Raw genomic sequence first — 12,782 nt, forward strand, 5'->3', positions numbered from 1 at the left:
TTTTATTTAAAATTACTTTATTAATCCCACAATGGGGAAATTCAACCTCCGCATTTAGCCCATCCGTTTTTACACACAAGTGAACACACCATGCAAGGAGCAGTGGGCAGCACATTACTGCGCCCGGGGAGCTGTGCAGGGGGGTTAGGTGCCTTGCTCAAGGGCACTCGACTCTCCAGTTACAAGCCTGATGAATTACAAATATAAATGGGGGAAGGAAAATACAAATATAAATGGGGGAAGGAAAATACAAATACATTAGTAACATAAATAAATTAAAAAGGTAAATAAAATAATAGGTACATCAGCAGCAAGCACCTCAAGTGAAGAATGGTGTAGATATGAACACTATTTTGTGTTTAAATTCAGATTTTAGATGCAATCTGCAGGAAAAGGTAGATTAGTTTAGGGAGAGCCAAACTGACCACTTCCAACTGGGTTACATTACATGTGAAGCAGTCGCACATCTGTGTGAGCAGATGGACACCCCAGCTTCGTTTTCTCAGTCAGGACTGTGAATGTAGTGCACTGTCCTTTAAATAGCTAACCCGGCCCAGGTTTGCACACTGCAGCTCCCCAAAGGCAGAGAGCACAGAGTCAGAGAGGCGGTGATGTGAGGACCACCAGCTGAAATAGAAAGCGAGAACTTGTTAAACTTCCTGCAGTCTTCTGGATAAAACAGACTTATTTCAAACATGAGATTAGATCAGACTTTCAGTCGTCATAGCAGCTTAAGATACAGACAGGAGTTAGAAAGATAAATATACACATCTACAAGTAAATTTTACACCTGTCGCTGTAGTTACAGAAAATAAACCCTACTACGACATGACTCACTATCACACTGATCAGCTCTGGTAGCTTTGCTCTATAAAGCTTCTCTACTTCACGAAGAGATCACTTGAGCGAGCAGCTAACAAAGAAAGTGACGATGAGTATGTAATAATGACACAAGACTACCCTGCGTACGTTAATTTCACAGAATTCACAGAGAATGCTCATTATTACATTAACTGACTATCAAGACTTGACTCGTAATTGGTTGATTTACAATTACTGATTACTGATTTACAATTTCAAATCAAGGGTGATAAAACCGCCATTTTTTTTTTAGGGAATGTACCTCACAAAGGCCAAAAAAATATGAATATTTGTTGTGAGGTGGCGTACGGTACCTGCATGTAGCATATTGTATCGTAACTGTATTTTCTGTTACTTTCGTGACAAATGTCCCCAAACTGATGACTTCAGGGAAGCTGCAGGATTTTTCCAGTTGTTCTGTTGTTTCTCCGTCAACTCCTGCAGTGGAAATGGTGACTTAAGAAGTGCAGCTGACGGCTACAGACGAGCTACACTGTGTTATCTTTGAAGTGTTGCGGTTTGTGGTCGTTATTTTGGAAATAAAATATTGGGATAATTGATGATCTGGCTTTTTAATTTCAAAGTTTTTTTTTCAAGTTACAGTCAAAATTGTCACAATCCCAAATTTTATCATATAACAATAAATGTATTGATACTCATTGGTGGCATATGCCATTTAGGACATATTTGTAATTTCAGCTAAGCTAATATCTGACAGCCACTTTATCAGTCCGGCCACATTTATAATAATCTCTCCTCTGCAAGAAAGCAACTACGATTATTTCCCACAATCTCAGTTTGGTCCTCTTTAATACTCAAAAAGCATATAAGACCATCTATTTTCATTATGCTTTCTGACACTTAATTGGGTCGGTTTTGGGCAGGAACAAAATTGCTAGCGACATGTTTTGAAAACCGCAGTGAGAAAATGCACAGAAGGCTTTAGGTAACTGCTTGTTTTCCCTCTAATAAGCCATCTTGCAGGTTTCAGTTATTAAAAAAAAACTTGTCACCTAAAGGGTAAATAGTCTGGCAGATTTTTTCCTCAGAGGACACAATGTACCTACTGCCCGCTGTCATATCGACCCTACACCCACCACCCATTTTCCAAATTCCCCAGCTGATGTATTTGAAGAGACAGAGCGACTCTGTGCCCAGAGAGACCACATTCAGTGGAACTGACAGCGCTCTGTCTACGGGAAGACATGATGCCAGGGAACACCGCGTTTCCTGTCAGCGGCGAAGACAGACAATTTCTCTGTCTTATCTTCTAATTGTAACAAGCTTGTCCTTTCTGATGGGTAGGTTTCTGGGGCTAATTAGTGAGACAATGGCGGAGAGCTGCTGGGGTATCATTATGTCACTTTTAACCCAGACTGAAAGAATGACAGAGCAGAGAAGAGCACCACAAGGAAAACACAAGACCACAGGGAGGGATAACTCATCCTCCAAAACAAAACACTGTCAGAGAAGAACATTTATCAGCGTTCTGGTTTGGGATTATAGACGACACAAGATTCTGTATGTATGAGTCAGAATTCCCACACTGTCTTGTTCATGTTTGGAGCGAGGATAAAGAAGCAAACAGAGGCCTGCTTGTGCTCCCTGCTGTCTGTGTGTATTGTGCTGCTGATACCTGTGCATGTGTGTCCACATTTTGTTTGCATGCTGTCAGAGCTGCAGGTATTCAGAGGTGGCAGGTTGTAATCATCGCAGGCAGCTGTAAGCCACACAGTCACGTGTTCATAAAGACCTCCGGCACCTGGTCTGCGCTGAGTGTCGGAGGTGTTGTCATATGTAATATGCAGGCAGGGCCAGGTGATACTTTTCTGCTGTGGCAAATGAATGCAACACTGCAGATTGAAGTTAAAGTTACGATGTGTTGTTGTGATGGAAGTTGCTGCTGTTGTCTATGTTTTATTGTCAGCCCACTCACTTTGTGTCCCCAGGTGTCATTGCTGTTTGCCACAGTGTCTTCCAGGTTGGTCTTGTGTGGGTTGCTGTTCAAAGTCTGTGGCTTTTCTTGTGTTGTGTGGAAGGCTGTTTATATGATTTCATGCAAATGCAGTTAAATGAAGCAATCTGATTGGCTGTGCATTGGTGGCAAATTTGTTTACATACAAACAAGGAGTGCAATAATGAAGTAAATGTAAATGGAGACAGCAGAACTGTTCCAAACCATCTGTTTCAAACTCTTATGTAACTTGAAGTATAATCGAAGTGTAATTTATCCAGTCGTATGATCAGAACTTCTCAAACACACTCATTTTTCCTATTTAATGAGCAGGCAAGCCTGAGATGGTAGTCGCGAAAATTCATGTTTAGGAATTACTGACCCTACAACTGAATAAACAACCTACATACTAAGTTATACTGCATGAGTTGTATGAGAGTTTGTTAAACCTTGCCTTCATTTACTTCAATTCATTAGGGATTAACAACATTTTCTGCCATTTCTTTGATTCTCTGTTCTCCTTGGAACAGGCAGCTAGTGGCCTTGAGGAGATATTTGCTGTTTTTGACAAAGTGTATTGAATAGGAATCGCTGACTCCAGCTCTAAGACAGTGAACTGTGTTTTATTGTACATCAGAAATGACTTTACACAGTCTTAACTACATTTCTGTTATAATCTTTAACCACTTTTTACTACAGTTTGCTTGCAATCTTCAATTTGGTCAACAGTAAAAAGATATCAGGTTAATAATCATAATGCAGTCTACTGAAAGTCAATAAGTCACGTCTCTACTTTAGCCCAAACAACGAACTAGAAAGACTAAATATGCCTATTTGACTTGCTCAACTCAGCTCACCAAAGCCTCATATATGATTTCTTACATTGGAGTCATATCAAGAAATAATTACTTTATGGCCATTATGGAGAGAACAGGATGAATGAAATCACTGACCAACTCCTTCAACCTACATATGTGAGTATTGTAGACAGAATGACTTGGAAAATATCCCATAATATCCTGTGTTAATTCTGTAAAAGCCTGCAGGTGTTTAAGAAGAATTCTCATTTTCACCTTTTTTGCAATCGCTGACTCCAGCTCTAAGACAGTGAACTGTGTTTTACTGTACATCAGACAAATGCCTTTACCCACCTTAACTACATTTCTGTTATAATATTTAACTATTTACTACAGTTTGTTTGCAGTCTTTAATTTGGTCAACAGAATTTTGTAAAAAGATGTCGGTTTAATAATCACAATGCAGTCTACTGAAAGTCAATGAGTCACATCTCTCTACTTAAGACCAGAAAACGAACTAGAAAGACTAGATATGCCTATTTGATTTGGCTAACTTGGCTCGCCAAAGCCTCATATGTGATTTCTTACATTGGAATTGATCACTTTACTGCTTTTCAAGAGGAGGGAATGAATAAAAAACGCCGACCAACTCTTTCAACATACATATGTGAGTATTGTAGAAAGACTGACTTGGAAAATATCCCATCATGTCCTGCATTAATTCTGTAAAAGTCTGCAGGTGTTAAAGTTAAGACGAATTCTTGTTTTCTACCTTTATTGTATTCTCTCCTGTCAAACAGCTCAGGCTGTTGAGACAAAGTGAATTCTATGATGGGTGACTCGGGACACACATACCACTGAAATAACTGGCTAGGACAATACCCTTCCCCAAGGCTGCTTGTAATGTCTCTTATCGCAAAATAAGGACGCCCTAGAACTTCCCCCGAGCTGACATCTCTCATGACCTATTTTCATTATGGCTGATGGTTGGTGGCGAGCTGCAGAGTGCTAAATGAAGAAAGGACAATACACAGATGAGAGCACACACAATGTGATGAGAGCTGTTTGCCCAGCGTCTGACCCGAGCTAACTGATGACGAACACTAATAGTCTAATTTGAGACTTGCAGTCTTGACTGGTTTATGCTGAGTGAGGAGAAATGGAGAAGAGATTAGATACCCCGAGGAATAGGAAGCAGCGTTATTTATAGTTTTGTGAGGGACATTTCCCCTCAAAGACGGAGAAAAAGGAAGTTGGCGATCTCCTCAGAGATGCTGAAGAGGTCAGGTTGGAGGCCGCTGCAGTGACGAGATGGGAAAAGCTTCAGAGCAGGGGGTAAACAGCCTGTGGTCCCCCAGGAGCAGTTGAGCCACACAGGGACCGGAGGCTAGGACGTGGCAGGGTGACATCTCCAGAGGTGATGGAGGGGAAAGAGAGCCTGGAACGAAGGGACACTTTAAAGAAGCAGCACCACTTTAACACAAGACATGGCCTCAGGGTTCGCTTTGAGCACTCTGCTGGCTGTCCCCATTGAGCCATCACACACGCAAATAAACAAACAGACACAGCATACATAAAAATCACTGCAGCTTGTGTAGCGGAAAGTCCCAAACGGCTTCATGAGTGAGTTTCCACATTACAAAACCTCAAGTCTTATACACACAGTCTCACCCAAAGGATTCACACACTGTACTAACTCAATAACCTCCCCCTCATCCAGGCTTGTGACATTTGCAGAGAGAGCCTTAAAGAGGGGGGGATAAAGAGAGCGAGGAGAGCTGGAAGAGGGGGTAGCACGCTCCTCCTCTCCTCTCCTCTCCTCTCTCATTAGAATTCTCTCATCAGTCTTCCCCATGGAGCAGGGGGGGGGGGATGTCAGGGTTTATTAATCGCTCCGGGAACTATTATTGACCTGGACCTTCTGCTCCCTCTCTCCCTGCTGCAGTCAGTGTCTCTGCTCTGCTGCCTCCACATTCCTCCGGTGTCCTGTCTGGACACATTACAGGACACTGCGGCACAGCGTGGAGGCTTCAACACACAGTGTCTTCATTGACTATACACTTGGCCTGGTCTTTCTTTTTCACCGCAGCTGCAAAGCACACACACGTCTACACACACACACATACACACACACACCTGCAGCCTTGGGGAGACAAAGCACACCCTGCTCTGCTTCATTATGGGGTGATAGCAGCTCTGTGCTGCTGCGCATTGCTTAGATTCTAACTTTTGTGAAGAAAGAAAAAAAAAAACACCTTTAAAACTGCGAACATCTCAAGGCTTATTGGTTTTCAGACCTAACCAGTATATTTTGAAAGAAAGGGGGTGCTTAAATCAATGTGATGTGAAAGCCACTCTGAATGCTCAAACACTAGAATCGATCTGCGATGCTCCTTTATCCTCCCTCCTCTGCATTCTCCTACAGGGAGAAAATGAAGGAATGATCAGAGTCATTCAGCTGAGACAGCTGGATGTTACTGTGTGTAGGGGCTCTGGACGGAGCTCAGGGTGCTGTGGGTGTTGGCGTGCATGTGTGGTGTGTGCATGTGAACGACTGTTTGTGTTGGGGGGATGTTATCAAGGAGAAGGGGGGGAGGTGGTACAGAGTAGATCATGAATGTGTAGGTGTTAAGCCTCTCGTAGCCTGACTTCAGATTACACTCCCCATGAACTGATACACCCAGTTTCTCTCAGCTTAACCACTCATTTGCAGTTCATATCAGCTGACATCCAGGCCGTCTGTTGGCATGCATGTTGCGTGTGTTTGTGTGTTGTGATTTCTAACATATAGCACACTAAGACCCTGCACATGCTATATCCTGGAAATCACACATTTCAGCTTTGCACTGCCACGGAAACAGCTGTTATCAGCTCAGCAGAGTGGCATTTACTCAAGTTCTCTTGCTCAATCTGATAACACACTGATTAAAGCATGAGTATATATGCCTTATTAGAGCAGTAGAAGCATTATTTTGGGTTGGGATGGTTGCAGTAATGGTGTTTGTGGACACACTTGTAACCATAACCTTCATCCACATATGTAGCCGTTTTTCTTTGCTATAAATTAAAATAACAAGTGTAAAAATGGCTGTTTCCTTGGCCTTCCTTGTATTGTCTTTGGATTTTTTTTCTCAATGGGTTGGTGAGAAAGCCTGTTATCGCACCAGCCTTGATATTCAAATGCTGGAGAATTGTGCCTCCGTGTGGACAAGTTGTGCATTACGCTGTGAGCTTTATGACAGGAGTAATGAATGACCAGGATATGAGTGTGTTGTTCCATTGTGTCTGCATGAACTTTGCACCGATGAGCACATTCCTGAAAGCAACAGTCATGAATAAAGAAATATGCTTCAGATCTGTCAATCGCCGTTGTGTTCCCTAAATGGTGATATTATCTAGTGGTCATGTTCGCATGAGTTTTGACTTTGCAAACATGTCTGGCACTAAATTTAATATCCGTCTTTATTGTGTTTTTCTGCAGTCACAATGGTCCCGCTTCTGTTTTTGGTGGCAACCACAACAACATCCAATTCCACCAGCAATGGCAACCATACACAAGGTAAGAACAATAACAGTGGTGATGCACATCCACATGTGAGGCTGAACAATTTGAGATAGCAACAGAATCCCATTGATATCCACTGCAGTCATCACTTTTCCCTAAGATATGATTATAATGCATCTTCCTTAGCGCATGCATCTGCTTGATAATAGCCATTTCCAGCCTTGTTATTACCGGATCACAATGAACTTTTGCAGCCCTGGACTGTAATTTACGGCTTATTGTGCCTCTTTATAAAAACAGTTAATAGCTGCCTGTGTGGCTGTGACTCTTGGCTGAGTCTCTGTTCTTTGAGCCTCTCATTTTACGTCAGACATACTGACAAGGCTAAATGAGCTGATGCTTATCTCTGTAGACAAAATACTGCACAAGCCAGTTATTAAATCAGGCCTGCAACCAGAAGAGAACATGTGAGGTGCCAAGTATTGATTATGTTTTACCAGTTAATGCAGTATCCACATGGGTGCAGCCATGTGTTTGCACACACAAACATATGCACACATATCGCCGGCCTTGCTCCCTCTTCCTGCTTCTTTGTTGACGGTGCTCCCTGACCCCGGCTCTGCCTCTCCTTCTTCCTCAGAAGACGTTTCATCCCCCAGCCACCACATCCTCCCCACCGTGCTGGTCCTGTCCCTGCTGCTGCTCATCTTCGCACTGCTAGCCTGGTACTTCCTCAGGTAAAAAAAAAAACTCCCCACCCCTTTGCAAGGACTCACCCACCTCACCTCACCCCTTCTCCGGGCCTCTCTGACTGGCTGCGAGCCAGGCTTAAGGGGCAGAGCTCCGGGTGACAAACACTTCCTCCTTTAGTCATTGAGGCGGAGCCCGGTCAGGAAGTTCTGCAAGCTGACTCCCTCTCATGCTTAGTGAGAAGAGAGCAGGCAGCCAGAGTGTGACAGTAGACCCAGACAGGCAAGAGAAGACAGCTAAGAACAATTTCGGACTAGAGCGTCATTCCAAGACATCAACTAATGATAAAAAAAGTTTCAAGTTTCAGATGGTAGGATGGATAGGATTTTGTTCATTGCTACCTTTATCATTCAGGAGATCATACGTATTTTGTATCTCTGATTAAAGTTTTTGTTTGTTTGTTTAATTTTATATTGTTCTAATTTTATTTATTTTTTCTTGCAGGGTAAGAAACCAGAGAAAAGCAGTCGTCACAACAGTTGACAAGAAAATACCAAACGGCATCCTGGAGGAACAAGGTAATGTTGTGAATCAGGCATTGTGAGAAACTGCAAGATTGTAGATTGTGAGAGCGAAAAGCTTGCAGTTTAATGAGGCACAGTGATAACTTGAGGCAAAGAAAGAGAAAGAGGTTTACACAGAGAGAAGGCGGTGTTTAAAAAAAAAAAAAAAAAGGGTTATGCCTGTAAATGCATTGTGGTTATCTTCTTCCTGTGGTTAATGTGAAGAGCAGAGCAGAGCGTTGTTATGTTCATCACCTTTTGTAGCTTTTTGACACTGTATGTAAAATTAGAGTAGACCATTAATGGTGCAAAGATCATTTGTACACTTTGAGAGGCATCATTTTAAATTAAGAGCTTAATTGTGTGAAGCTGAAGCTTTACAGGAAACAATAAGTGCTGAGGAGCAGCGAGTGTTCTTTAGGAAGTATTTTCTTATCTATCAACACAATAGAAAGCTAAGAACAGGTTGTATTCCTGCAGACAGGAATGTAAGTGGGATATATGACTCAAACACAAGATGTAGCTGTAACAAGTGCTGAGTAAATGTCATGGTATCAGCTGCTAATTACTGTCATTGCAAACATGACACATGGTCCACGTTTTCATAAGAGTGATCTTGCATTTAATTTTAACTTTTAAGAGCTTGCTTTGCTGTGAAAGCATGACAGTATATTCAGTTATCCAGTGATAGTATAATGTAAAATAATGTTTCTGTTCAGGAAGTAGATTTTGATGCATAAATAGAAATTCTAAATCATTTTGCTTATTGTTTTATTGAGGTTAACGTGTTATTTTCCTACTTTTTAAGGATAAAACTGAAAGCTGAAGTGTCATTTGTGGACACAGTAACTGCGTTGACTTTTGAACATGTTTTGTGATTTATAACAGAATTTAGTTTATTTATGACAGAATTGTTTTGCCTTTATGACTCTGTACATGTGTATGTGTGCTGATTTGATATGTGTTGTGTTTTAGACTTTGGATACAGTACTGAGTCGTTATACACCATTGTGCCACCAGGTCAGGTATACAGGGTGGCGGTATCAGGAACTTCATTTTACTAACACTCTCTCAATACCCTTTCAACCTCCATTTTTCAAATTTGTGTGAGTCCTAACAGAATGCTTAGTCGGGTGCTTAAGGGAGGTTTGCGTTTAAAAAAACAGGGTGCTGTACGTGGTTTGTCCCCGGGGTCCTTTGGTTGTCTAACACCTGTTGATGTTTGGTGATCATTGAATACTCACACTCCGATTTTGAATAATTTAGTTGTTGGCAAACATACACCAACATGTCATCAAATTTGGAATCATTTTGGTCTTTGATAAGTTGTTTACAAAATCTTTGCAGAGTAGTTCTACCAATTTATTGTCAAATTCAGTGATCCCAACCAGGAGTACCTCAGCAGTTGATAGTAAAAACTATGATTTATTTTCAAATATATATCCATTTATTGAGCCACCGGTCACATTGAGGATGAGTGAAAACAAGCAAGTGAGCAAAGAGATCTAACAGTTAGCTAACAGTAATGGTTAAATGGTTTAAATTGTTTGCGAAAAGTCATACATTAACAGAAATTATAATTAAAAGTAATGGTTAATTATCTAGTTAGCTAAAAGTCATGAAAATGGTTGAAGTTAGCTTAAGTTAGCTTAAGGTAATATAAATACAGGAATTTTAATTTAAAGAATTGGTTAGATAGCTAAAAGTTGGCAAAACAAATGGAATGAGTGTGAATAAAACACTGAATGCTAAACTGAAATTAATTAACGGTTAGCTGAAAGTCATGATTAGTGGTTAAAATAGTTTTATAAAGGTATTAGAAATGCAGAAATTACAATTTAAAGAAATAGTAATTAGCTAAAAGTTAGCAAAACATTTTTTTTTAATGATGGAAATATTAGGCTAAAAGTAACTGAGACTGAAAAACTGAAATTAATTAACTGTTAGTAAAAGTAATGATAAGCGATTAAAATAGCTAGCTAAATGTAATAAAAATGGTTGAAATTGTTTTATAAAGGTCTTAGAAATGCAGAAACTACAATTTAAAGTTATAGTAATTAGGAGACATTTAGCAAAATGAATGGTTGTTTAAATGTTTGAAATAGTTAGCTAAAATTAGATAAAAGTCATGGATAAAAAGTTGGCAACAGGTGATACATGAACAACGTGTATTTCAAAGTAATGGTTAATAAGCTAACAGTTAACAAAACAAATTGATTAAATGGTTGAAATTGTTAGCTAAAAGTCACTGAAACTGAATACTAAACTGAAATTCATAAACAGTTCAATAAAAGTCATGGATAAGTAGTTCATAACAGGTAATGGATAAAGTGTATTTCAAAGTAATCGTTAATTAGCTGAACTTTGTGGAAAAGTAATGGATGAATGGTTGGAAATTCAAAAGTCAAACTTGACCAAACAACCTAAACACCTACACTTTGTATAAAATCATTATTATTATCAAAATCATTATTAATGATATCCACTTTTATATGTATATTTAGTGGTGTAAAATGACAACAGATGGTTGTGATGGGTACGTCTGGCTGGGAACCACTGTTCTAATTAAACCTAATCCTGTTGTAGAATTAATTTCTCTGAGCCAGTTGTAAAACCATTTAATTATTTCCACAGTTAAATCAGTTGTTTTTATTAACACAGCAATAATTCACCATCATAGTATTAAATTTGACCGAGCAGGGATGATAAACCGGCTGACTGTTCTCCCCACAGAGCAACAGACGGTGGTCCTTCTGCCCAGATCCCCTTCAGCCTCGAAGACCTACTTCCCCATCCCAGTGGACCACCTCGAGGAGGAGTACAGGCTCCGCTCAGCCGACGATGGCAAGCTCTTCAGGGAGGAGTACAATGTAAGCATGATCCGCTCTTGTCTGTCTGGAGGTTAGAGTAACTGGTGGACATAAAAGGAGTGCTAAAAGTTGTTACATCAGGAGTGTGGGGTTAAAGCACTGAGTCACTGTGGTGCAAACATACTCCATGATTTATAGTATTGCTCAATTTTTAATTAGTTATCTTATGCAGTTTGTTTTTTTATGAAGTGTGTTTAAGACTGTGCTGATTTGCGCACTACGCAACAGCCACATCTGCATTACACCTTTTTAAAGCTCTATGCGAACATTTTTAACTACTACAAACAATAAAATACACAATTTATCATGATTGAATATGTAACTTTGTGTCTCTAAAATGTCAAAATATTTAATTTCCTTCCTGCAACTGCAGCAACAAACCTTTTAAAGATCTAAAAACTGAAGTAAAATGGTTGTCTCACAACTGCGATAAGCTGTGTGTTCATGAGAAAGCAGAAGATTAGTACTATTTTTTTATTGAGGAAAACTACTGGAGGTATATGTGTCACATTGTCCATGACACATTCTGTACACATACACCCACACACATGCATGAAAAATACCCCGCTGAGTATTTCTGGCTATGATTGGGGATCTGAGTCAAAATTAAGCGCATGACTCACGCTTCATGCTAACACAGAAAAGTATGATTTTGATCAGACAGTTTGTCAGCACAGACAGAGGAAGTTGAAGTTCTCAGCTTTTAATGGAGTACTGTTTACTGAAGGTAGCAGAGGAAGTGCCTACATCAAGTCTGAACAAAGCATGACATACAGCAGAACACAATGCACTGGTAGCAAGCAGTTAAAAGACAGTTTTTTGTGCGGGTATCTAACTGTTATTTAATTTTACAGTCCTTGCCGGGGGGTAATGCCAACGGGACGTATGAGGAGGCAAACAAGGACGATAACAAGGAGAAGAACAGATACCCCAACATCCTTCCCTGTGAGTTTACTTTCTGTTCTGTACATTTTCTTTTGACTCACACCCAGCAGTCACAGTTTCCTGCCTGTGTTTGCACGTGTTTTTGAGTCTTCACGAGTCTCAGGATCAGTAGATTCTCCCCAGCAGCTCATGTATTCATTCACAATGTGACACCTCAGCCTTGAGAGTTTCCTTCCTTTTTATGGTGGCAGTTCCGATCTCTCATCTCTGTCTCATTAATTATTCATTGTGTGATCCTTAGAGGCTTAGACTCTCATGGTACCAGAGGCCGGTTAGCTTAGCGAAGCATAAAAACTGTAAACCTCTAGCTTGTCTCTGTCCAAAGCTAACAAAAACCATCTACCAGCACCAATTAAGCTCACTAACATGCTGTAACTTAAAGGGATAGTTCAGATGTTTTTGTGTACATTGTATGAGGTACAGTCAGTGTATTATCTACAGGAGTACCGGCACTGAAGCCAGGCAACGTACACTAGCGTTCAAATCTTTGGGGTGATGCAAGAAATGTCTGTTGTTTTCCATGAAAACAGTTGGCCAAAAAATTTTTTTTATTTTTTTTTTGTCAAAAATGGTCAAATTTTAAAATGCCTAAAAATG

The 12,782-nt window shown here is 40.2% G+C and overlaps 1 protein-coding gene across 3 annotated transcripts in view; it reads left to right on the forward strand.

The window, feature by feature from the left end:
* ptprea (protein tyrosine phosphatase receptor type Ea) overlaps positions 1-12,782 on the forward strand; it is a 69,829-nt gene that overhangs the window by 46,120 nt on the left and 10,927 nt on the right. The window contains exons 3-7 of one of the 3 annotated variants that reach the window (XM_059324428.1): positions 7,094-7,171; positions 7,758-7,854; positions 8,312-8,385; positions 11,104-11,240; positions 12,095-12,185. In XM_059324428.1, the coding sequence (XP_059180411.1) occupies positions 7,099-7,171; positions 7,758-7,854; positions 8,312-8,385; positions 11,104-11,240; positions 12,095-12,185 (472 nt within the window). In that variant the 5' untranslated portion in view covers positions 7,094-7,098. Of the gene's footprint in view, positions 1-7,093; positions 7,172-7,757; positions 7,855-8,133; positions 8,178-8,311; positions 8,386-11,103; positions 11,241-12,094; positions 12,186-12,782 lie in introns of those variants that run through there. The other 2 variants (XM_059324429.1, XM_059324430.1) reach the window with 2 other exon arrangements.

The sequence above is a fragment of the Centropristis striata genome, chromosome 21 (assembly GCF_030273125.1).
Source record: "Centropristis striata isolate RG_2023a ecotype Rhode Island chromosome 21, C.striata_1.0, whole genome shotgun sequence".
Lineage (NCBI taxonomy): Eukaryota > Metazoa > Chordata > Actinopteri > Perciformes > Serranidae > Centropristis > Centropristis striata.